This window comes from Apus apus, chromosome 6 (assembly GCF_020740795.1).
Source record: "Apus apus isolate bApuApu2 chromosome 6, bApuApu2.pri.cur, whole genome shotgun sequence".
In the NCBI taxonomy this organism is placed as follows: Eukaryota; Metazoa; Chordata; class Aves; order Apodiformes; family Apodidae; genus Apus; species Apus apus.
In genome coordinates this window covers 7,346,800-7,373,371 of record NC_067287.1, presented here as the reverse complement: position 1 = coordinate 7,373,371, position 26,572 = coordinate 7,346,800, and the positions used below count along the sequence as shown (strand labels likewise).

General features: G+C 37.8%; 1 protein-coding gene across 2 annotated transcripts in view; it reads right to left on the bottom strand.

Moving 5' to 3' along the window:
* Positions 1-26,572, bottom strand: part of TMEM163 (transmembrane protein 163) — a 92,833-nt gene that overhangs the window by 28,127 nt on the left and 38,134 nt on the right. For both annotated transcript variants that reach the window (XM_051624060.1, XM_051624061.1), the window contains 2 exons: positions 12,428-12,471; positions 11,309-11,400 (listed from right to left, as the gene is read on the bottom strand). In XM_051624060.1, coding sequence (XP_051480020.1) covers positions 11,309-11,400; positions 12,428-12,471 — 136 coding nt within the window. The remainder of the gene's footprint in view (positions 1-11,308; positions 11,401-12,427; positions 12,472-26,572) is intronic.

Here is a 26,572-nt window from a genome sequence, read left to right as displayed (position 1 = left end):
CTTCAGTTCCTCAGCCAATTCTCTGGCTGCTTCATCACTATAAATAAAATATAATACTCCAAGTTCCTACATATAATTCTGTTACCTTCCAAGAGCCTGGTTACTTTATTTTAATTCTATATTTTCTTGATTATTAAGATTAGTACCATGATAAGCTTTTCTAAGATAAATGAGTTTTCCACCGTGGGGAAATAATGGAACAGTTTGCCAAGAGAGGCTGCAGAGTCTCCACCCTTGGAAGAGTTTTCAAGACGAGACTGGACAAAGTTCTGAGTAACCTAGTCCAATCTCACAGCTGACTCTGCTCCAAGCAAGAGCCTGGGATAGAGACATCCTAAGGCCCCTTCCAACCCAAATTATGCTATGATCCTATGAATTTTTACTTACAAAATCTTTACCTCTGCAGGCTCTGTCAAGATCTTTCAGCACTAATGGCTCTTAATAGCCCACAGAAAAGGAAATGTTAAAATCTCTACAGGCTGTTTTCACCACTGGAGTGAAGAGGTAATGTTAAAACTATTACTTTGCAAGGAACTGTAACTTATCATTAAAATGAGCAGCAGGCCAGTAAGTGCAGGATGAGGTCTAAGCCCAGGAATAATGTGAGCTTTTTCAGCAAAGCTGAACAAATCAGTTTCATGATGGATAAAGCATTTAATCTCTGAATAAACCCACTAGTGAAGCCTCTGGAGTAAGTAAGAAAAAAAATTAAATTAAAAAAGTCATTCATATAATAAAAACTATAAAAGTGCTAATTCCTGTTTCCCTAAGATTTGAAAGGATTTTAGTATTGGTAAGTGACAAAGTATGAAATTTGGGTAAGTAATATGGCATGACATGCAAAGCAGTTGCCCAGAAGTTTTTTGCTATGGCAGGAGTTAGGAAAATTTTCTTGAGCATACAGTATTCTTTCACTTTCTAATTCTGCATCTATCTCTGTTTACATTTTTCTCAATTGTCTTCCGTGTCTAGCCACACTACAGGAAATCTTCCATATCTCTTCACTTTCCTGGTATTCTCGTTTTCATTCTTTCTTCCCATAACCAAATATGAATCACATTTTGTGAATCCTTCATTAGTAACTTGAAGCTGGCAATAATCAGCACCACACTTCTTCAGAATGAGAGGCAGTTAGCCTGTTTAAACAAAGTTAGGCCTACTTGCATTTAATACTTGTATTATGGCAGCTCCTACATTCTGATTACAGTAGCCAAGTATAAAATTCCAGTCACAGCCAGCTAAGACTTCTCAAGTGTTGGCAAAACTGCATGCTGATAATCAAAGGGTGAGAACTCAGGAGGAAAATGTTCAACTTTCGGTCACCAACAAATGATTTTTCTGACAGCAAACCAGTGGGTTCTGGCCAATGCCAGTGAAGTAGAGCATAGTAAAGAAAATGGAAGTAGACTCAGAACTAAGTCAGCAGACAAGAACACGGAAAGGGAAAAAGCCAGAGGATGTTTTGGAGAAAAGGGGCTTCAAGTGTTTGTTCTGGTTTGCAGTCATTTGGGGCATGAAGGAGTGGCTGGGGATGTTGCAGATGTGGACCTCTCTTTGCTTTCTCTTCCCTTGATGTCAACTGCAATTCATGTCCTCCCAAGACCTACAGCTTTTCTTCTCCTCACAGTTACCTGCTCATCCACAGCTGCCTGCTTGCTCTCTATACATTCTAATCTGCTGTCACACAAGTCAGGAATAGGAGGAATTGAGTGAGGACCATTCCTGCCACGAAGGCAGAGTATGTAAAGGAGGGCAGATGTCTAAGCAGCTGTGCTAGAAATGTCTGCCTGCACAGTACGAGCTACCTCTGCACACCCCAGACACATCAGGGGCAGGTGACAGTGCAGTCTCTGGGGCTGGGTACTGTATCTCTGTGGCAGGAAAGAGCCTGTTCAGCCTACTGCACACTGTGCCACCAGCACAGGTCTGCTGCCTATTGTCTTAAAAAGAGGCATTAAAAATGCAGCTGTTCACTGGCTTCTCTTCCTTGTTACCCATTCTGCAATATTGCTGAGATAATTCTAGCCACAGTTTTCATTAGGGCAACATGCAGAACTGTGAAGACTGTAAAATCTGCCTCTGAAACTCATTAAAGAACTCACTCTAAAATGAACAATTACTGGCCAGTGTGGCATATTACTGCAATACACAGGCAAAAGGTGCAGTATCAGCCTTAGTCCTGAGACTCCTGCTTCTTTGTCATGCTCCACTGCTAATCTTAAGCTTCTTTGTGGCCAATTAGACAGTTATATTGCTTATGATTGTGGTGTAGTTTATCTATTATCAGGTTTAGTTACACCAAACTGTACAGCATCAAAGCTGTTCAGAGTATTTACACCTGCCTGCTGTAGGGTGAAGAGGGAATAGAGTCACTTTAAGATGTACTTTAAAAAGGAACAAAGTGGGCTTGCTGTTCATCACACATATTCCATAATCCACCTCCAACTGCCAGAATGCAGATCAGCATCGCTACAGCTCCTCCTTTTACTCACCATAAAAAAAGAACAAAAAAAACACAAAAACCCACCAACAAACCAGACAACAAAGTTAAGAGAATTCAAGTAATAGTTCAAATTATCATTGGAAGGCAGTTTCAAAATTATTATTTTTTAAAAATACACTGTGTTATCACATGGTCTGACTGCTTCTTAAAGAACATGGAGAGGAAATGCTGTTTATATCTGAGACTCAGATTAGCTATACTAAGGATCCATTTCATGTTGAAAATGTTACAGGCCTTCAAAAACTTTTATCATCCTCAGGAATTCAACTAGCTGCTGCAGAACACATTATTTACATCCTTCAAAATCATGCAGCTGAACTGGGGCAACAGTTCCATAAATAATTTGATTCTCCAGGTATTAAATATTTGTCAATAAAAGCTAACTGACATTTCTGCAACCAAAAGACCTGCTTTCTACTTCCTGGTCTGCACAGACTGTACAGTTGCACTTATGGTGCACCTGCCTCATAACCACCCTCCTGGCTTGTGAAGAGCTGAAGCAGGTTATTGAAGATTCAGTCATTGCCCTGCAGCTGGAAACTGAAGTCTTTTAAGAATACCTGTAATATTAATTTTTATGGTGATTATCAAATTCCAGTATAAAAAAACACCATATCCCTGATTTTATATATCTGTGTGTAAATACTAAGCTGTATACACAAATACTGACTAATCAACTACTAGTGAAGTAAAAGGAAAGGCCCTCGTAAATTAAATAGATTTTGGATCTAGCTCCAGTAAAATCATTGCCAAGTGTACAGATGCCACACTTTTAGAAACAGATCATAGCATGTATAAATATATACATTTGCTATTTCATATTTAATATAAATTCTATATCTGAGGACTTCGTGTGTGCATGTGTAAAAATGTATGCATACATGCATTTCTGCCTGGGTAAGAGCAAAGTTTATGATTGCTTCACTTTTGCCTGAATATGGGATAATGGATTTATGGAGAAATGATAAATAAGTCAGCCTAATGAAGCACCTGTAAAACTTGTATCTAGCACTGTAGCTGGATGTACTATTTCAGCCAGATATTTCAGAAGAGTAGTTTAGAAATTTTCATTTTGATTAAGAAGAAACTATATTTCTCTTCCTATAAAGCAGATATCCAAGCACAGGTGAACACTTATTTTGCAAACTGCACTGTGCACCATTAAGGAGTGACATGCACATGCCACATGAGGGCCAACCCATCGTAGCTGAGAACTAAACAAGAGCTGCAGAGGTAGGTTCTTAGCTATTTGCAGTTTGTAGGCTATCTCCATGCATTTGACATTTTTCCATATCACTTAGCTATTCCATTCACTCATCACAAAAGAGTTTTTCTCCAGCCACAAAGGTTTGCCCTGAACTGTGGGTAGGTGTGAATTTTGCCATCTGTGCCTCAAGTTTCTTTTGTATGTATGGCATGGACAAAATTATTCACAGTTTTTTTTCAATGTAACTGATATGTTGGGTCTGAATCAAGAGGATTATTTTGATTCAACACTACCTAAACAGACAATGTTCATTTAGTCAAGCTAGCCAGTACAGCAGAGCCAACCTACACATGAAAATTTAAATGCAGTACTAATACTGAAAATTAGAGCTTTTAATTCTATGAACCAAGAGAAACTATACCTTGTGGTGTCATCTGACCACAGATAAGAGTGAAAAAAGTGTTACAATTACTTTGGAAGGAGAGGCCCACTCCATCTTAGGGTTCCACCTTTTTTCCAGTTTTTCTCACTCCAGCCTCTGCAGTGTCCTGGACTAGAGCACAAACAACTGGACAAGAGGCTATAGAGAAAAAGTCGATTTGAAAGTCATTAAGAAAATGTAGTGCAAAGCAGTAAGGTATCATTTCATTAAGCCACACAGCACTCTTCCCTGGCAACCGAAGACAGATACCATGTACATATCTGATATCCCGTCTTCCAAAAATGAGCAGCACCAGAAAGCAAAGAGCAGGAGAACTAGGTATCAAAGGAATATTCATCCATAAGATACCCACACTGACAAAGGGAACTCCACAGCAAAGAACAGTTTCTTCAGGTACATTCAGTTCAAAGTGGGTGTACCACACACAGAGTTGTACAGATTATTTTATTACTGCTATTTACTTAAGTCTAAATTCCAGATAGAAGATAACTAGGCAACTGGCAGAAGTTTCTAATCACTTGACATCTCCAAAGGTCACATGCCTAAAAAGACACGGTTATAAAAGAAAAACTGTTCAAACCTGGATCCTTCTGCTTGATAAATACTCATCAATTCATGGCAGTATTTGAAACACTCATATGCTTACTTGCTGCACTGCTCCATTTACCTCAAGAGGCTATTTACAATTAAAAACTGAAGGCAAGCCACGCTCTGTAAAAGTATAACTGACAGTACATACCCAGGAGGCTACCAAGCAACCAAGGAAAGGGATTGGTACACTGGTAATATTGTAATATTGGGGTATTATAAAAAGGCTGTTGATGTCTTTAATATGCTTCATAAAATGTTTTTAAATATCCTAATTGCCATGCCATATTGTTACATAGCCATAAGCTTCAATCCTAGTGCATGAAGCCCTAGGGAAGGGTCAGAATATCCTTCCCTTCCTTCCCTTTTCTCCCTTCCTTCCCTTTCCTTCCTCCCTTCCTTCCCTTTCCTTCCTCCCTTCCTTCCCTCTCTCCCTTCCTTCCTTCTCTTCATTGCATGTCCCTATGTAACTGATAATTCATATAGACATCCACATAGTGGAATCCTAGAGTTGTCTGAAAGCTGGAAACCCCAGTGAACCACCAGGTTTGTCTTTCACCAGACAGAAAAAAGTTGCAACAGTGCTGAGTACTTCTAGACTGGAGCTATACATATAGATTAGAAGTAAGATGTACATCTTCATCACTGAGTTTAATTCAAAATGATGGGAGTGAAGGATGTAAGAGATTTTCTAGCTGTTGAATTCAGCATTCTAATTAGGAGTCAGTTTTCCTATTTATTCCAGATAGTCAGATATCTTTCTTAAGGGATTGCTTTTAGCTCAAACTAGCTTAGAAATTCTTGAATTAAGCTCTTACAGTTGTGGTCTTCTGGATGTTTAGACTTATGTGGGGAAGAAGAACAAACGTTTCCCACAATGTCAAAATAGATGAGGGTCCATTCTCACTATAATTTAAGAACCTCTTAAGAATCAAACCCTCAGGGCAGGTATTTTTCACTTGGTCAATGTTTCAGCATTCTGACAGTATCAAATTCAGCTGCCACAGCTGAGGTATTAAGGTATGGAGATGAAAGTTAAGCTACAGACACATTGTTAAGTTTTTAGATAATGTCTAACTGCAAAGCTGCAAAGACTTCAAAACCTTCCCAATTCTTGATCCATTGTTTTTAAACCTAGCATAAGGTGAGAAGAGTTACAGAATATAAATACAGGAACAGAGATAACCGACACCATCTATTCTTCCACATAAAGTGTCAACTTACCCCCAAAGATCAATCCAAAAGCATATTGTGCCCATTGAGGACAGAGGTGAAGGTATGACAAATACGACAGATACCTGCCCCCTTGTCTGCCACAAAGCAACTCTTGTTATTTTAATGTTACTGCCAGTGTTTGGGGCGACAACTTCACCAATATAAGAAAAAAAAAAAATATATAAATACCTGCATTCATTATGTATGAAGTCACAGCAACACAGAGCACCACGAGTTCATTTGCCCATGACACATTTTCATTTTCTTAGTACAGTAATAAAGGAGAGAATAGCTGGAGTCTGACATACAGCATTGAAAAACAAATCAAAGCCAAAAAAAAAAAAAAAGGGGAAAAAAAAAAAGCAAAACACCCAACATCTAAACTCCACAGTGAAAGATTTCTGCTCTTGGCTTTATCCAGCATGCTCATTATGAGTAAGGTTTCCTATTTACTCTGGGACTGGGTTAAGAAAGATGTAAACAGACTGGTTCTTGAGAAATGCAGAATTTAACTTGGTGCCATCAACAAAATAATATACAATAAACACCAGCTGCAACTGTGAAGAATCACTATGTTATATACAGTGCACAGTATTAAGGTTTTGCATACAAGCTCAAACAAAAGCCATTAGCCAAATGAGCCTAGGAGCAATGGATCCTATGGACATAAGCTTGCAGAGAAATGCAAGATTATAGCTCTGTGATGTAACAATAGGGATTTGCTTTATAACCTAAGAAGTAGCACTACTCCATTTGACCTGAGCAGGCTGCCAACTTACTTTATTAATTTACCATGAGCTAAATCCTGTTTTCCTGAACAGAGGGGAAATCAAACAGATGTTTCCTTTGCTCATGGTGTAGAGACTTTTCTAACTAAACATCTTTTACAGCTTTTTCAGAAGGCTGTTCTGTTTTCTCAATCTTTCCTCTTTTAGTGGTATTTCTCACTTTCTCCTTATGCACAATCCCAGCAGTCCAATTCAAGTCCTTCAACTCTGAATTAACAGATCAAAGACCTGCCCTTTGGCTGTATAGCTAGTTACTAGTTGAACATTTCATGAGATGTTTTTCCAGGTCCCTAATGTTTCAGTCTTCTATTTAGAAGTCACTTCTACTGCTATTTACTGATTTGATTTATATACATGAAAAACCACTGTTACCACATCAATATCAATAAATTTCTTCTTTCAACAGAATTCAGATTTGCTCTGGCAGCCCAATAAGCTAGTATGTTGCTAAAGGTTTACTCAGGGGCAGAATATTCAAGAATATTTGTGCACTGGTTATGGAGATCAGGAAGGGGGACCTTACAAAATTCTTTGCACATCTTGAATGGCTCAGTGATTGTTCAATGTTCAAATTACAGAAGAGAAAATTGAATTCAGACCTTTAACCTGACAACCTGCTCTAATCAACCCTGCTTTGAGCAGAGGGGTTGGACTGATTACTTCCAGAGGAGCCTGCCAACCCCAGCTGCTCTACATCACAGCCCTGCACAAAACTTACCATGAAGTAAGAAGCTGTAACTATCCCATAGTGCACAGGCTTTACTATATTTTTACAGTCTCTGGTTTATCAGCTACATCAGAGTATATTCCTTCCTCTTAGTTTCTCCTCTTATGACAGAAAATAGGGAATTGCACGTATTTTAATCAGTCCTAAATGTGCATCTTTTGTTGATATTCAAAATTATTTCTCCAGTTATTTCAGCATACTTTTCTTGCTTGGATTTCTTGATCATTGCTTCATTGACTTTTTATTTAGCACCCCTAAATTTCCTGCATGTTAACCTGTAACCCAGCAGATCACTCTGAGCAAATCAAGCACTCGTGAACTACGCACTCGGACTCTCTTCCCTGGTATCTGTAGTCTTTCCCAATTCTCTCATTGCCTCAAGATCTACAGTTCTTTCAACCATTCTTCTAAAATACATGAAAATGCAGTAGCCTGTTTTTACCCTCTATTATTCAACTGTCAAAACAGAAAGTCGGCGAAGTGTGGTACTTTTTGGATAGTTTCAATGACAAACAAATCAAATATTCACCCCACTACTACATACTCTTTCATTAATGAGCCAGACAGAATCAAGCAGTCTCACATGCCCTACAGTCTTACAGTCATTTGCCCCTGATGTTGCTTGAATATTCACTATATTTTCAAAGCCACTTAGTGTATTAAAATAAAAAAATAAAGAAAGAAAGAAAGAAAGAATTCATCATAATTTAAGACATACCTTGAACATGAGCAGACACATCTTTTCACAATGACTTAATAAAAATTCTTGTCAATAAAAAGACCTGAAAAACCTGCCAGCTTTAGCCTCTCAGGCCACCAATGTAAGAGTTTTCAAGAAGGGCAAATAGCAGAGGTAAGTTACAATATATTTTGCAGTTACTACATGTGAACCACCATGAGAATCAACAAAAACATACATATATAAAAACCATTGTATAACTCTGGTCACATGTACACTGAAAAAGGACCTTCTCATCTTGCCCCAGAAAATGAGAGAAAGCAAACAATCTAGCATAAACTACTCCCATTAAAATGAGTTAAACTCAGCAGGACAAATTTTCATGGTAGTTTCAGCACTATAGTTGCCCTAAAGTCAAATGGAAATGCTTAGCAGAACTTGGCACAGCAAGCAGTTTCATACTGCTCATTCTGAGCACCCTGCCCATGAAATGTTGCATCTCTAACTTCCATCTGGCTATATCTTAAATAAGATTACACGGTTCTTTTACATTTTAGCATTTTATTCTAAGCATTTAATTCATAGCACATCATGAGTCAGGCTGTGTTCTCTGTGTCTTTTTCTGGGGTTTTGTTTTTTCTTCTATCTTTATGTTCTCACTCAATGACATGAAGCAGTTGGGATTGAATCTAATCCTCTCATGAGAGGCTTTCTACTGATTCCAACCAATTTTGGATCAACCTCTTGCTGTCAAGTTTATGAAACAGGAAGTTATCAAAATTTGCATTACTTAATTAATTAGCAATTCCACTCAGCTTTTGTCAAAAACTTCAGGTTATTTTCAGGTATGTTAGGATACAGAGACAAATGTAACATTTAAATCAACAAAAGACACACGTATAAATAAAGAACTAAACTGAAGTCACCCTGGCACACCTTACTGTGGGTCAACAGCAGCAATACTTTTGCAGAAACCCCAAGTTTTCCACAGGCTCCTGCATGAAGGCAAAGTATGGCTTAGGCACACAGAAACAGGAATAATGCACAGCATGACCTAAGCACCTACATCAATATGCACAAAACTGTCCAGGAGTCTGAAAGCAGACCTCATCACAGAGGCACTGGCACACAAAAAAAACCAGGACTGTTGACAGACTGGGTGTAGTTCTAGGCATATATGATACACAGATTATTTACAAGGTAAGCAATCAGTCAGGAGCAGTCATGCAGTATTTTCCCAGCATAGAGGAAAAATAATTACATGCAGTCTTTTCAAGCAAGAGACTGATTAAACACAACAGGAAATTAGAAATGTGCCTCCCACAAAAATCTGACACAGTAAGACCTGCCTTAAGAGACACAACCATCTCTTTGCTTGTCAGTACTATGATGATTCTCCTGTCAATTCTAGAAACAGAGGGATAACCAGACTGCCTATCCAGTGATTCATATTCCCAGCATGTGGTACCATTCTTTCACTCAGTATTGATCTCATCTTGTAACCTCAGCCATCTTCAACTAGAAAGCATGGCAAGTAATTAATTGACTTAATTTAGCCTTATGTAAAGCAGAGGGATTATATGAAAGCAAATTAAAAAGAAGCATAAAAAGCAGGAAAATACGTTTGCTATTTTGTTGTTCACTTTACTGTCTTTGCCATAGGGATATACTCACTCTTCTTTTGTACTGGGATTTATTTTCTCTGTAAAGTATTTTACAAGGTTCACTTGAAAAAGCTCAACAGAAGGACTTTTCAAAAATACGTTAATTGAATGTTGACAGGAATCTCTGTGGACGCCCACAAGAGCAAGATACTCAGAAAATGTCTGTTACAATCTCCAAATTTGTGCAGGAAGACTAATTTTAATCACATATTTCTGGATTTACTTTTATGAATCTATGCCACATCAGTCTTCTATGGCCTTTTATTCCAAACTGTTATCTGTGGAGCTCTGCCAGAAAGGAACTCACAGCACTGTCAATCTGTTGCATGAGCCTGAGTTAATGCATGCTTAATGTTGTCTCAGCTTTTAGAGAAGGACTATGAAGACAAAAGTTACAGACCCCTCCATGTGGCCTTTTTTTCTTACTTGATCCTACCAGTTATCAAAAAGTTCAGTTTCATTAGACTTCACGTAAGAGGGACTTCAGAGGTGTTTCAGAACCAAAACTACCTTACACCCCTTTATTGTAAAATTATAGTCCATTCCAGGAGATAGCTGAACTATCTTCAAACAAGCCAGATGGGATCCTGCTAGCAACGGCAGCACAGAACACAACTAAAGCAGATAAATGAGATGTAGTCCTCCACCGAGACATACCCAAACTTGGAGCAGGAGTTTAAAGTCTTCTTTATGCACTAGCTGGATAAATTATTGAGCCAGTTTCCACCCAATCTTCTCAACTACTACATGCACTGCCAGCAGAAATGATGCACAATGCAAAATGATGCAAGACAGAATTTCCAGCATGATCAATACTGCACTGCAAATTAGTTTCTTTTCTATGGGATCTATAGAGCAATCATTAAATATGCTTACTTTGCAAGTGTACACTTTTTCCATAAAGAAGACATGCAAGTATTGATACTTAACAAAACAGTGACAGTTTAATAAAAAGGGTGTGTCTTCCTCTTTGTATACCAGTTATAATAAACCGTGTCACTCTATTATCATATCACTAATACCGGCTCAATCTTATCAGATGTTGTGTAATCTCAACTTCTAATACTGTCACTAGCAGTTTTGCATCGGAAAAGAAGAGCTTCATATTCCAATCTTCTTAAGGCAAGCACAAACACAATACAACTATCCATTTTAAATACATACTCCAGCAGAAATTACATCATAAGGTGCAAAAGAAAGATTTACAAAGCTGTTACAGATTGCAAATACAGTTCACTTGATACGGATGCTGCAAGGGAAAAAATAAAAATCACAAAGCCCTATTAATTACTATCTTTGCTAAAAAGAAAGTGAACATCACAATCACAGGGAGGTTTGTCTAAGGAAAGGCTGCATGTTTGGTCCCAAACAGTAAGTTGGCAGATGGAAAGAATACTTGCTGACACAACAAAATGTTTCTTTGTCAAAGCTATGGAATCTGTAGCAAAAGCTCTGCAGGACTCTACCAAAGCCAGAAGTAATTAAGGGTACTTACATGTACTCCCTGTGTGCAGAATGCACAGCAGCTGCGTTGCTGTAACGCCACAGAACTATCGCTGATGACAAAACATCCAGCGTAGCATCAAACTGAAAGAGATGCAGAGTCAGTTGTTTTGTGGGCCATTAAATGTGCCCTGTACTAACAGTAATACATCTACGATCCTGCTGCACAGGCACAAAGCAGCTCCAAATACATCATCTTAATGAAAGCAGGATTTACATCTGTTAAATTGATCCTCACATTTTTGCCATGTATTATTGCACAATGATACACTTCAGAGCTCAGGAAGTCAATCAAGGGATGAAAAACTTTCTATTTGTAATCTATCACCTGTGGAGAAGTTAAAATTAATCCAGCACAATCTGCCACTGTGATCCCACAAGAGTTAAAGTACTAATATGATTCTTATCCAAATACCCTATATTTTTTTTTAAGTGTTTTAAAATCCATCAAGCTTTCCTTTTTTCCTGCAAAGTCGTTAATTTTCTGCAATAGTTTTGTTTCAAACCAAGCAAATATTTTTTTCCCAAAATCCCATTGTATCAAGATTACATCTGCATCATCAGCAAAACTGCTGTGTTTGTATTTCCAGTTAATGAAGACATGATGTCAGGTAACACCAATATCCAGGCTTGTCCCACTGGAAGAACTTTCAATCTAAAGTTAAACTTCTTACAGAGTCAATCTAACCTTCAAATTTGAAAGCAAAAGATAAATTGTTTTAAATCAGTCATTTTGCTTGTTGTTAGGAACAGACTTCAATAGGAAAAGGGTCATGCAAAGTTCAGAAGTGAACTTCAGAATTTGGCTCAAGTTCAACAACAGAAATGATCAAGCTGAGATTTTCTGGAAGGAAACTTTATCTGGTGGATAGTATCTATTATTGATGATGTGTAAGTATTGATATTAACTCACATACAAGACCTAGTAATCAGAAACTGTATCTTTGCTATCCTTTCTGAGGTATGAGATTCTGAGGTATCAACAGTATATTTTCTAATCCATCACTTTGCACACCTTCCCACAGACTTAAAAGAAGAAAAAATTCAGTATTCCATGTTCAGAAAAAGACCATAAAAAAAAAGAGAATATTTAAGTCGTGACTCTACTTACAGCAAATCCAAATGATGATGCACTGTATCTCATTACGGAGACAGCTAAAGGAAAGAAAATATTATTTAGAATCACTTTACATCTTTTTTGTATCCTTTATTCTTCTCATCAGAAAGCTACAACACTAGTTTCAACAGATGTGCTTAGTTTCACCCAGTTCCCATACTAGAACAACCTGACCAGCAGTTTAAAAAGCCTATAAGAAAGATGCTATGCTGCAGGACATGGTTAGCTCACTCAAATAAATGCTTTTATTTCTTACAAGATGGTAATGGGGCAGACCTTAGCATAGCATCCAGCACAGTCTGTTCATGTACATGCTGCTAATCAGATGCAGTTTTGAGTAAAAATATGCTGAAACCACCATTTCAAACTCTAAGAAAACTTGACATGTCTGAAAGTGCTCCTTGCTCCAGTGAGGTACAGAGTCCACTTGAACTGGCTGACAGAAAACTATGCAGGCTTTGACTGCCATCTTTTTGACAAAAAGTCTAAGGATAATTTACATAGAAATGCTTCAAATTCCATCAGATTGTGACTTCCAACAGGAACAGCATTAGTGGGAAAACTTTTGACCAGCTCTGATTTTGACTGCATACTGCCTCTAAAAAAGTAAATGAGACTTTAAAAATGGGCTGACATCTAGAAAAAAATTATCATTTTTCCAATTTTTATCCACGCATCCTAATTCTATCATCTCATAGGCCCAAATTCTAGGTGGTACTGTGCAAGGAAAAAATACCTTTCACTAGCCCAAAGGAATACCACGAAAGAATCAGGCAGCAACTGCAGAGGCCATCACCTGGAGATGGGACTTGATCACACTGCAACTCTCCCAGGCAAACAGCAACACTACAGCTGCGTGAAGCTGTCGAGCACTGAGCAGCTCTGCCTTTCCCTGCTGTGTTTTGCAGACTCTGGAAAACAAGACTAATTGAACCTGTGCTCCACGAATAAAACACACTGCACTCTAGCTCCAGTATTAAGAGGGCTTGGAATAAAGCCTAAAAGGATTCATTTCACTACTCTTTTTGGACAGATAACTTACTAAGAAAAAAAAATATTGATTTTTGTAAAATTAAAAATACTTTAACAAAAAAAAAGCCAAATCAGACTCATCAATTGGCTGACAAACACTATATCTAACTTTCTGTATTTCTGTATTCATTAGAACAGCTTGGCAGAAGAGAGCCACTATGGTTTGACTGTTCTTTTCACTAACGGCAAGCTGCAGTTTTGTGGCACTTATCTGGATAAACAGAAATTAAGATCTTGGAAAAAATAACCATTTTCTTATTGATCCAAGACCTAGCTCTGGCCACAAGCATTGCAGATATCACAAATATTTGGACTTGATCATTACAGTTGGCCAAAACACAAAGAAAAGTTCATTTCCAGATTCCCATTTTCTCAAAGTTGAAGCATATTGAAACAGTTAGTATGGATTTACATCTCCCTCTCATTGGTAAATCACAGCTTCCCACAATTCATCTCCTAGGTGAAGAAAGAGGCTATATTTCTTAGTCAGACTTGCCAGGCAAGAGCTACACTTGACAAGCTGACACTAGCTTGCAGTCATCCAGCTGCAAATTTGAACACTTCACTTTACTATATTACTTACCAAATTTCCATTTTATGCCTCCTTAGAGGCATACAGGTTCAAAAACTGCAGAAGTTGCATGGAGGAAAAAAAAAAAAAAAAAAAAGGCATTCACAGGTACACACAAGCTTCCAGTGCTCCTGTCATTACTGCTTTCATATCATGTAGTTCAAACCCACAGCTCTACTTTTATTTCTAGCCTGCCTCTGAAGTGGAATTAGGTCCTCAGTTTTTACTAAATTGACAGATTTTTTTCACCACTCTAATCCAGACTTAAAACAAATTAACTCTGTGGTTCCCTTAAAAACTAATCTATAAATTCTAGAGGTGATCAACTGCATACAGATAGCCACACCTTAAAAAGGCTTCAGGGGACATACATGGTGCATCTAAAGCATAAGGTCTTTAGCATGAGAACTATCTTTATTTTTATGTATTCAATCACTGTGAATATCCACAGCACTAACACACAATCTGTCTGGCCTGAGCTGTCTAAAACAGTCACAAAAAAGCAGTATTAGCTAACAGCATCACAAGTTTGCTTAAACCTTTTCAGTAGCCAGTAAATACAACTGGAGAAAAGACTTCCTAAGGACTGTCTTTCCTACAATACTAACTCAGGGTGGTAAAAGGCCATAATAAAAGTAGCAATGACCATTTAAACACTGGTTTTATATTATTTATTTACACAGTGGTTTTCTCATAGGAGAAACAACCCATTTGTCTTTTCTTTCAGAACCAAATAACAATGTTTAAGCACCTTCAGCCCTGACTTAAGCACGTTAATACCTCTACCTGATAAGTGGAGTCACAAAGCTCAGCAGTAAGATACCTCAGCTTAAACAAGATGTCCATCTGTGAATCTAGGCTTTAAGGCAGAGAAAGCAACTGTAATACTGGCTTACAGGATACCAGCCACTACAGGTTGCCACAGACTGCCCACATCCTCTAAAAACAACTGGCTCCCATTCTAGGCACTGAAGCTGAAAAGACTTTTAAGTGCTTCTTAGCATCCAAGGACTTGGGGCCCCTCAGACCCCCCACCCATTTATGCCTCCAGCATCACTGCTGTGCTCCAGAAGCAATGTAGAGCACTGGAGGATCACAGAGCTTTTGCTGAACCCTTACCTTCCTTCAATACAAATTTTCAGGTATTCCCACATGAGCCTCTGATGTAAAAAGAAAACCAGAAACTCCTAATCTCCATACTGAATCAGCACAATGGTAGGAAACAAGCAATGAGGAAAGAACAGAGCAGGCAGCTTAAAAATCCTGTGGAGGCACTGCATACATTTAGCAGCTATACTGCCATGACAGTGGGAGCCTGCTTTTAGCTATTTCATTGGCTGAATTGGACAGCATTTTATTACCTCTACAATAAAGCAGATAATCCTAATGCATTTTCCAAACATTTGTAAACAGAACTTGCAAGCAGTCTGAAACTAAAAAGAGAGCTAGCACAGTAAGGCACAAATCTACCACTGTCTCCAACTGCACAGCAAAATCAATCTGTGAGCTTTGCCAACCTATAGATCAGATTTTGCTATAATTCCTTCACCCCTTCAAAAATGATTCCACATAAAGAAAAATACCCATTTCCCACACATTCTACCCTCAACAAGGCCTCTCACTTCCTTCTCCACACTGGAAGAGCACCCTGGTACCTTTCTGCACAAACGTAGGAGGCCAGAAATAGGACAGGGGAATCAACTCTGCCACCACCTCTCCCAAACAGAAATCTTTGGGATGAGTCTGGTTGCAAATGAGAGACGGCATGTCCAAATAGCTCCTCCATCTGTCATAAAAGCCTCCTCTTACCTACTCAGACAGGGGAAAACTATTTTTGGGAAGCTTCTCTTGATGAGACAATCACTTCACAATCACGCTTTCTTTGAAATTAGTCTCTTTGAAAGACATACCTGTATTTCAGCACATAAAATATTATGGCTTAAAAGATCATGATCTATACTTAGCAGAAACCAAGGTAGGCAATTTAAACATCACTGCAAGCTTTGGTATATTCATAGAATTATAGAATGGTTTGAAAATATGTATTCCTATATATATTACCACATATATCTTGCAGGTTGCAGAGAGTCACAAGCATGAGGGAAGTGGAAGTTGTGCTGAAACAGAAGTGAAACTTAAACAGCCTGTTTTCATTGCCCAGTGTTGGTAAAACATTAAAAAATAATGTTAGAATAAATATTTCAAAATAAATCCATTCCAAGCAGAGAAAACTATATGAGTAATACTTTCAAAAAATCCCTCACAACAAATGAAGGTAAAGAGCAGACAGCAATCCAGTATCTTCAACACTTGTGAGTAGACAGGACCAACAGGTACATAACCACATTTTCCCAGGCACCTTCTCTCCTCCCCCAAAATGCTAATAGAGCAATTTTTAAGGATTTTTATGTAGTTGTCCCAAATTTCTGCAATGATTGCAGTAGCTCCAAATGGTTGCTAAACATCCAGTATCTCAGCCCAAGTCTGCCAGACATCTAATCTAGATGGGCAGATCCAGTGCTATCCATCAGTGTCATGTTCCTACACCCTATTTCTATGCGGAAGTGGGTGAAGAACTGTATCAACCCTTCCTATACAAAATCTTCAGCTCATTTTCCCAGTTTATGATCACATCAGTATGGTAAAGACCCTTATTTCTTGGCAATACCATTATGTACATCTCTAACAAATGTAAGTCTAATGTTTATTAAACCTGGATCTTGATCTCACTAAAGAAGACCCTAGAAGGGTTTATTTTTCCACCTGCCTGAAAGTTGTCATTAGTGACTCTGAGCAGAATGAGCTACAGCAGAGCACTAGGAGACTTCTGGCCCTGGAGAAGACTCAGCTGTGGGATGTGGCAGAGTGAATGGAGCTTTCAAGCAGCCAAAAATCACAGCCTCTGTGCTGCCACTGCCTGAGGTGTGACTGTTAGGCCACGAAAACACTCTTCTCAAGCTTTTTGTTTTACCAGTTTCTCAATTTGTTTTCTGTAGAAATTCAACACACTTCAGAGCAGTGCCTGCATCTTCCAGTCTGTCTCTACTATGCCCTGGACTACAGGCAGGGCTGGAACACTTGGCTTCTAAATGCACACAAAAGCAACAAAGCTGAGGAACCTAGCATTTACTGCTCCCTTCCTTCAAAAAGAAAGTGCAACCTCACCAGAACTAATAACCAGCCTTACGTGGTCCTTATTTTTTTAAAAGACAGAGATCCTTGACATAAACAAGTGACTGTATCTACTATTTAATAACAATTTACTTTTTTCAGACAAAAAAAATCAAGATATTCTAAAAACCTCTGCAGATTCTGACTGCTATCGGTAGTGGTAAAGCTTTCCAGGAATATCTTTCTTTCCTTCCCTGTTGCTCAGTTAATGTTCATTTGTTTTCATCTGTTGCAATGGTCAAACCTTTAGCAGATGCAAAGTTCCATAACTTCATTTACTGCAGTGAACTACAACAGTGGATATCAGTTGAAAGTTTTCCTCATTTCTTATTACAGAAACATTATAAATTCAAGGCTTTGTGTTTCCTGTGAATTTAATCCAAACATTTCTTTCCAGTTTGCTGACATCTTAGCAAAATGTTTACTATTATTATCATCATCATCATCTCTGATGTCAGGGTTTTCTATCTTAAATAGTTCATTTTTCAATGTTTCAATTTCAGAATTTTTAATAAACCTATTTCTTGTGATACTTGAAAATAATTAGATGTCAGCTCTCCCTTACTTCTCTTTATGTGTTTTCTTATTTGTTGTGTGGCTGCATCAGTGGTAAATGATCAGAAGACTTCTATTTCAGGGGTTAAATATTCACAGCATTTGCTTTCACTCATGAACACAGATGGAGTTTTCCCAGACTGATCATTCATTATACCATGGTGCTCATCAATAGCAGTAATCTCAAAGAGGAGCAAAGCAGCCCAGTCCCAAAGCTTACTTAGTCTCCCGATTTATTTCTGTTTAATTTGCTTCAATCTTCACATTTACTACCAAAAGAGCACTCATGCCTCCACTGGAACGTCCCACAAATGAAAAGAGCAGACTGGGCAACCACGGACTGCACAATCCTGAACTATGAAGCAACCCTACTACAAAAAGCAAGCTGCAACTTACCAAGTGATGAAAAAAATTATCCATGTCTAGAAAACAGTGAACCAGCTTTCTCTGCAATACACAATAGGCAGTTCCCAAGAGCATACCAGTAATATTTAAACAAACAAGCAAACATAGAGACACACACACACACACCTTGGGGGTAAAACCTGTTCCTGATTCCAGAAAAAATAACGCCTGGGCTCTCTTTTAACCACTGCTGAAATATCTTCTATGAACAACCCGCTTTTGCTGCCAGCCTTCAGGGAGTATAACACTTGAAAAATGGTCAGCCAAATACACCAATTTTGTATGTCACTCTTCCCAGCATAGCTCAGAGATGAACACCAGAAGCCATCTGTTTAGGGAAAACTTTCTGTAGAACCAGAGAGCAGGCAATTCCAACAAGGCAGAGTTCACAGCAATTTTCAGGATTGCTCCCAAGCCCGTGCAGGGGTAACAATGCAACCCGTGCAGGTCCTGTGCAGAGCAGGGCACTGCAGGGCCTCTTCTGGGAGCAAGCAGAAGCCCTCCTGTCCAGCATCCCACTGCTTCCCACACGCCCGTGCTTCCTTTCTCAGGTGCCAACCTTCTGTTTTCAAACAAGATCGTCTCAAAAAAAGAACACAAATAAATCAGAGAAAAGGAGGAGGGTTATTTTTGTTTACTTTTGGCTTTCCAGGGGGCAGGAATTAAAAGAGGGCCCATATGTTATAGCTCCAGTTGAGCTTTATCAGGATACTAAATGCATACATATGCATTTAGGAATGTAGAATAGAAACTTGAAGGTCTGTAAGACCTTCCTGGTGCAAATTCTCTGCAATTGAATATACAGATGCATAGTTTAATACGCTGTCTTTCAAACGGGATCACTTGAATTACCCAAAATAACTCAGTGCAATGACATTAAAGCACATTGTTTTTTAATGAAACTATGTATTATTGATGCCCCGACTCCAGATATAACAACTTAAATGGGCTAGAATGTTGCAAATGCCTGTAACTGCACATTTACCAGGGACACTTTTGCAGCTTACACCTACAATCCACAGGCTTTGTAATTTCAAGCCTGATACTTGCCTCCTAAACAAAAAGAAACACTTTGGCCCTGGACAGTCATACAGAAGAAATGCTACTTTAGCTAAATATATATATATATATATATGTCTACAAATGACCAGCAATGTTGAGTGTTACCACACACACTCAACAGCTGTTTCTAAAGCCCTGTGGCCAAGATTTGTACCTCACTGTAACCAAATGAAGGTTATCTAGACTTAATGACCTAGGAGATTCTTCAAAGGCAAAACTTCTTCCATTTTTTGTACTTTACTGACTGGAGGCCTAGCTCGCAGAGAGGTATTCAGGTTGAGCACAACATAAATAATTTATGCTTTGGAGTTCAGTGAGTTGCTTTAAAGTAGGTTTCACCTAAGTTAACAGAATAAGCCAGAAGAGTGAGGTGAAGGTTTGTAAATGCTTACCTGACTTAAATGGGTTTCTGGAAGCAAACTCATATTTTATACATGTATCCTCAGACCTGCAACAGCTTGGACCCAGGCTAAACATTTTTACCAGTCATTGAAATTTTGGAATTGTTAATAAAGGAGATTAAATACTGCCATTATTCTCAGGTTCTGGCAAGTTTGTGTCCTGTGGTCACATTAGAAAGATAGAGATATTATTTTTTAAAGATAATTAAAGAATTATATCATACACAAGCTAAAGCTCAGATTAATATAGAATTTACATGCAAGGATTGAAGCTAAACAGACCACAAGCAGCAATAATATATGAATATATTTGATTGTGCTATGTATTGGTTTCTGTATGAAAAAAATATTTTTAAATAGCTTTTATTTAGAACATAAACACATATAAAATAACAATCAGTGAGAACTGCATCCCCTCCACCCTGGATAAAGTTATTTAACTTCATTAATGTAAAAAAAGTCCAGTGGTCTAATTTTAAAAAGATGTTAGCTCGAAGTCTGCCAAATTTAGACTAGAGGAAATGCACCAGAAAAGTCCAAATGCCAAACCTCCAGATTCAGAAGACTTTGTAATCTATTTTTTCCCTATTTTTATGCTACTATTTCAAACTTGATTTGATTGTGACTTGGATTTTCAACAGTCGTGATATATCAGGCAACAAGAGCATTAAAACAAATCATCAATGATGCTGTTGAAAAAACCAAGCAAGACCAGTTTGAAACTATTTCTAGGAAACACAAATAATTGACACCATAAAACCTAATTCTGAGCATGCTTCAAAGATTCAAACCACAGGCCTTATGGTGCATGCAAACAGTATCATTTCAGGTTCAACATCCTCACAAACAGAACTTGATCAGGGATTTTAGGAGGTATTTAAAAATGTGGGAGGCAGAATAAGTTCGAAAACCAAAACAACTGGACTCTGAAGAGAGATTATAATTGTTTGAAAAAGCAGCCAGGTCCAGATGGTTGGCACAGTCTCACACATCATACTGTCTTGTTCAGTCACTTTCGACAAAACCTTCAAAAACTCTCTTTTTTAGGATTCTTATCTATAAAATGGGACAAAAGTACTTCCACACTTCAGAATGTTATACACAAGGAAAGTCATTTTACCATATGGAAGCACCTAGTAATTCTGCAGAGAGTGACAGCAGGCACCATGAATATCTATTGGAATAAACTGTTCAGTAGTGTGATCTGCCTTATCTGCTATTTCATATTCTCAATGCACTGCCTTAACTTCCAGAAATGCCAACTTTAACTACAGAAATGGCAACCCCATTAGAAATTATCTGCGTGATCTTTATGGCACTCCCTCAGCTGAACAGCTGTAAGATACTCTATTTTTATACTAGAAGTATTTCAAAAGACTTCTGAAATGAAAGCAGACTTCCTTTAATACAGAAATATAGCAGGACTTCAGAAGTGTATCAAGTGCTAAAAAATCATTTATATTGAAAATAATTTTGTCTTGCCCTTTAACTTGCATTAATATTTTGTAATTATAACTATTGCAACTGATGTGATTAGTGCACCACCATCAATAAGTTATCACAAGCTCACTTTTATCCTGCTGAATGCTCCAGAGCAGAAATACAGTGAGACCCCATGAATGCAGAGGTGACTATTTTAAGCATTCTTCATTTTAGATACTTTTGAAAGGTTCCAAGTTTGGAACATAGAAAAATGGTCCACACTAAACTGTCAGTTGGACACCCAATAACAAAGACACCCAAAATATCTACAATAAAGAGCTATTTAAAACTACATTCAAACTCAGATGACTGACAATATATAGACAGGATGATATTTTTTTAACAATTTCTAGCACACCAAGTTATCTGTGTTCTTTTTGTTTGTTTTTTGTTGTTTGTTTTTTTTTTAAATCACACAAATGCAACTAGAAATCTGTCAGGAGGAATGAAGGTAAAACATGACATGTGCTTGTCACTTCTCCTGATATTTTTGTCTAGTGCATCCCTCAACTAACAGGTGGTCAAGTCCTGCAATTCTGTTCTTGAGGAGGATCAACAGAATCAGAACAAACTCTCTGCAAAGACACGTTTGTGATTTAGAAATCTAGGACTACTACCCTGTCTGGAGCCCATCCACATCTGGCCCTGGTTCAACGGATCCCAGGACAAGGAATGGCCACTCTAACCTGGAAGCTGGAGGGCAGAGAGCATGATCCAACACAGATCTGCCCCACACAGCAGTATAGCAGACTGCTTCTCTGGAACCAGCTGCTCAGGACATACAGACCGGTGCCTTTCCAACACCACCTACACTAGCCCAGTGACTAACAGCACAACTAAGTTCAGCTGCGGTCAGCAGGAACAACACGAGACAGAAATGCAATCATACAAAGATTGACAGGTTTTCCTTATCATAATAAAAATAACAAACAACCCACAACTGGAGGCTTACATTAATTTCCCTATGCATGACTTTCCTGAATATGCAAAGAATGGAACATGGTGTGTGAAGACAAGACCAGAAGAAAACCACACTCATGACATTTAGTCTCATATTAAATAAGAAAACCAGGGACAATTTGAACTGAAAAGCTTTGGTCCTTGAAAAATATTGTCATATTCACAGCTTTTTTCAATGTCCCTATCAATTTCAGAGACAAGACATATCATGGTACTCCCCACTTTAATTAGATGGCTAGTGAGCTGCTCCAGAACCAAAACAAGCTGCCAAGTACAGTTAAGCAGGCTGCCAGAATATAGCACAATATTACTGATATTTTCTTTTTACAAACTGAGATTAAGAAAGCAAACCAACCCAGACCTTGGTAAATTAGTGGAGAAAATTTAAAATCTGGCTTTACATCCACATTTAAAAAAATATTCCAAGCTGTAGACTCCTTTTAGTATGTAGGAGCAGGAAGGACTCTTCTCAGAGGTGAACATGTTATGCACAGAGCACACCATGTTGAGGACACCTCTTTGGACTACTAGACAGGAAATAAGCTACTTCACACTCCATTAAATCCTTCCATTCAATCTTCAGTTCTAACAAGTGAAGATTTCAACTCCTGCTGTTTAACATCACATACTTGTAAAACTCTCACAGGGCCATTCTCACACTAAGAATCTGCAGTTCTGAAAAAAACAAAATCATGTGGAGTCCCTTTACTGGTCTGTATGTTCAAGAAATCCTTTATGTGGCACGTTTTACAAAGTACTAAAATTCAAACATGAAATAATTATCTTAGAATGAAGAAATATTTATTTTGGAACTGAGGGTAAATTGAGAAAACTGTCCTACAATAATTTTTATCACTCAATTTTGCTAACATACCTTAAAAATGCCCAAAATACAATGGTACTTCTGAATCAGCAAGTATTTTCATTTCCTTTAATTTCAGTATTGTCCTATCAACATTTATTTACATTTACTGTCTCATCAGATAGTTTGTGGCATTTTATCACCTAGATTCTTACACTACAAACTCATTTGTATGGCCAGATAACTGGAAAACGAGAGATGACTGAAAATGTTACCTTGTTTATTCATTTAGACTAACTGGCAGATTGTATCACCTCTTTCAGTATATTGTATCATGGGTTCTGATCAACATGACATTTAGCCAACTTTTCTATCTCTATTAGGGAAGACTCTTTTACTTGCACAAAGTAGTTAAATAGCCCAGCTAACTGCAAGTAAAATATACTGATAAAGGCAGGAAATGGCAAGCTTATCTATTGCTATTCACTGTGTGTAAGACAACTGACGAAGACACTGACTTCCAGCCAAGTCAACACAGTTCTGAGGTACAAAGGAGGTTTGCTCACAAAATAAACTATTAAACTAGGATCTAATATGTATAAAGTCACTTATTGGAGTTCTCTAAGCAGAGAGAAAATTATGTTTCCTGACTGCTTCTTAATGAGGCTATTTTGCAAGCCCAAAAGAGAAGGTAGGAAGCCATATAAATACAAATCTTTGTGACAGGCACTCTCTACAGCTCTTATTCTACAAAAGCTATCCACTCCTGGTTTTATTTTAGCATTGTCTCCAATGGAAAGCATGTTGGATCATTCATGTATAATAATTTTACTGTTTTCTCTTCCCAGATACACTTTTAATTGTGCAAGTCCAAAAGACTCTTTCTTTGCTGGACCTTCTTCGTCCTTTCTGTTTTAACTAAAAGATACTTTGCATGTTCTGTTGGCAGGATTTCAGCTCAACAACTAAAAGCAGACTCTTGCTTTACCTCTCATACAGCTGTTGGAATGTAAAGAAATCTTAACATCTGAACTGGATTATTAATACTTCTTTAATATAGATCACCAAGCAATGAAAATTCACCTTACTTAATTCAACATCCAGGTTCTGAACACAGGCAATTCTGCTAAATAAATCAAAAGGCAGGAAGAAAAATAAAATAAGAAAACCCTGTGTGTTATCTTTTTTATCCTTATAGGCAAAATATAAACAAACCTTCCAGGAAGAGAAGGTCTCTGTTGAATTTAACTATAGGAAGGAACTGCAAGCCCTTCAGACAAATCTCTTCCTCAGACAATCTGCTAATCTTATCAATCTAGCAGCCAAGGGCTGCAATAAAGAAGCCTGTCATCAATCCCACTTCAGTGTCCCAATAGGGAGATGCTCTGCTAGCAAGGATGGCACAGACACACTACACACAAAATAGCACCAAAGTCAGGCTTAGCATACCACTCAAGACCAAACAAACACACTGTATTAACTGTGGGCTTTGAGTCCTTAAGTAGAAATTACAACGAAACATGAGCCTTAACAACACGTTGTAGTCACCAATCCTGATCCTTCAGTCTGAGATTAACTTAATAGAACTGGCAGACTTTGTGATGGCTGCGAACTGTAACCCTGCTGTAACATTTCATATTGGCCAAAGATGTCTTGCTCACTATTCCCACTGTGCTGGATTTCTGCTTTCCTTCCTCTGTGAAGAAAGGCTTTGAACTATCTTGGCCTGATGCACCAATATGGCATCAACCTGCTTCACCCAATGATCTAAACACCACTGCCCCACGTGATTTCAGCTGCCTGCTGAAGAGAAGGTGTTCCTTTTACAGAGGCTTCCAGGTGAAAACAGTATTTTTCATTCAATTACAGCTCTGCCTATGTTAACTTACTTGCTGTTTTCTATGCCCTCCCAGACTTCCTCCCAAGTAAGACACCCTCCAAAGTTTACAATTTATTGTATTGCTTTCCCTGCCCTGCTCAAACTCTTCTTTCTGGCTGCCTAGTGGTTAGAGCCATATTACAATGCTAAGTATGCTTCTCAGAAAACAGAAAAGAAATTGCAGCAAGCTCATTCAGCCACTTTGAGAGAAAATCAGGAATAAATAAAATCAGCAGTGTAAAATTAATGTAAATTATCTAAAGTTAATGTATAAAAGAATAGGATCTAGATATCTTTATAGTAGTGTTATAAAAGACTAACAAATATTTTCCCTCTGCCTCTAAGAAGGTCAACTCTCAAGTGAGAAGATAATTGCAACATTCAAGCAAGCAGACGATTTTACTACATTAAATAATATCATATGAAAAAAAGTGGCTTGCTTTGGAAAAGTGGAAAGAGGAAGCTGCTTTTTATTGACTGTGCAAAGAAAATTACTGAGTTCTGGAGTTATTCTATAAATACTCCATTAAATTAGATCTTTAAAATTAATTCAAGTTGGCTGAACATGCCAATGCAGCTTCCCTTTATAACTCAGGTTTCCATACCTAAAATACAGTGTCTTTATCATTTATTGACACAATCATTTTGCCAGATTTGGCCACAAATCTGAATAAGCATTCAACACTACACAGCCTGAGTTTTCTGCCTTAAGAAAAGGTTACATGTAACTGATTAGTCACAATTTTGGATCTGACATTAGTCACACTAGAACTGCAAGGCCTCTAATACTGTGTGACGTTCAGATAAGCTCTCAGAAAAGTCATTCTACTGGTGGTAATTTTTTTTCAAAATTTATGTCTTACAAGTGACCTTAGGTGGATCTACCGCATCTGCTTCCTCTCAGCACCACTTTTAATTTATACAGTTTCATACCAAAAAATATACTTTCTACTGAAACACAAGTCACTTCAACAAAAGGCGTATTCAAATACTTCATTACCTTTATGACTGTTGGAAATGTTTATTCCTGTGTACTATGAGTCAAGTTGTTTGGGTTGTTTTGAAAAATAAAATACCACCCCATCACCTTTTCTAGGCCCTTCTGAAAACAAACCCACTGACAATAACAAAGGCTAATTAATCACCATGTGCTTAGCTTCCTTCTTCTACATCATGGTGCTTACAAAGCCTCGTTGACTTGCAATGACTCAACACACTTCTATAAAGTTCCCTCAGTTCAAGAAAGATTAACATAGGTTTGCCATTGGATAAACAAGAAGAAAAATGAAAAACAATCACAAATGGTAGATGTTGTTATATGCCTGCTTGTTATAGCTCATTTAATATCAAATTTGTCATTAAAGCAGGTCTTATCCAGTGCCCAACATTATCAATGGAATTAATTCAACTGATCTTAGTATACACCAGACCTACAATTTTTTTAGAAATATTTTGTTTATAATTTTCCATGTAATAACTATCTAGACTTACATAAGTAGATTGTTAACTTTTTCTAAACATGCATTAAAACCTACTAAAAGTAAATCAGTGCCTAAATTCACTCTTGAAGGGGGAGCTTAGTACAAAGTTACAGACTTAGAGATCTTAAAAAATAAATGTATTTTTGAAGCTACTCTAACAAAATGAAAGCACTTATGTTTTTCCAATGTTGCTTAAGCCCTGTCTGAATACCAATATTTCAGTAGTTTCTCCATAACCTGAGAATATTTTCATTTCCTTATAAAACTAACACAAAGAAGAAATGCTAATCGATACTTTAAAAAAGGAGTCAAATCAGAGCACATCAGTAAGGTACTGG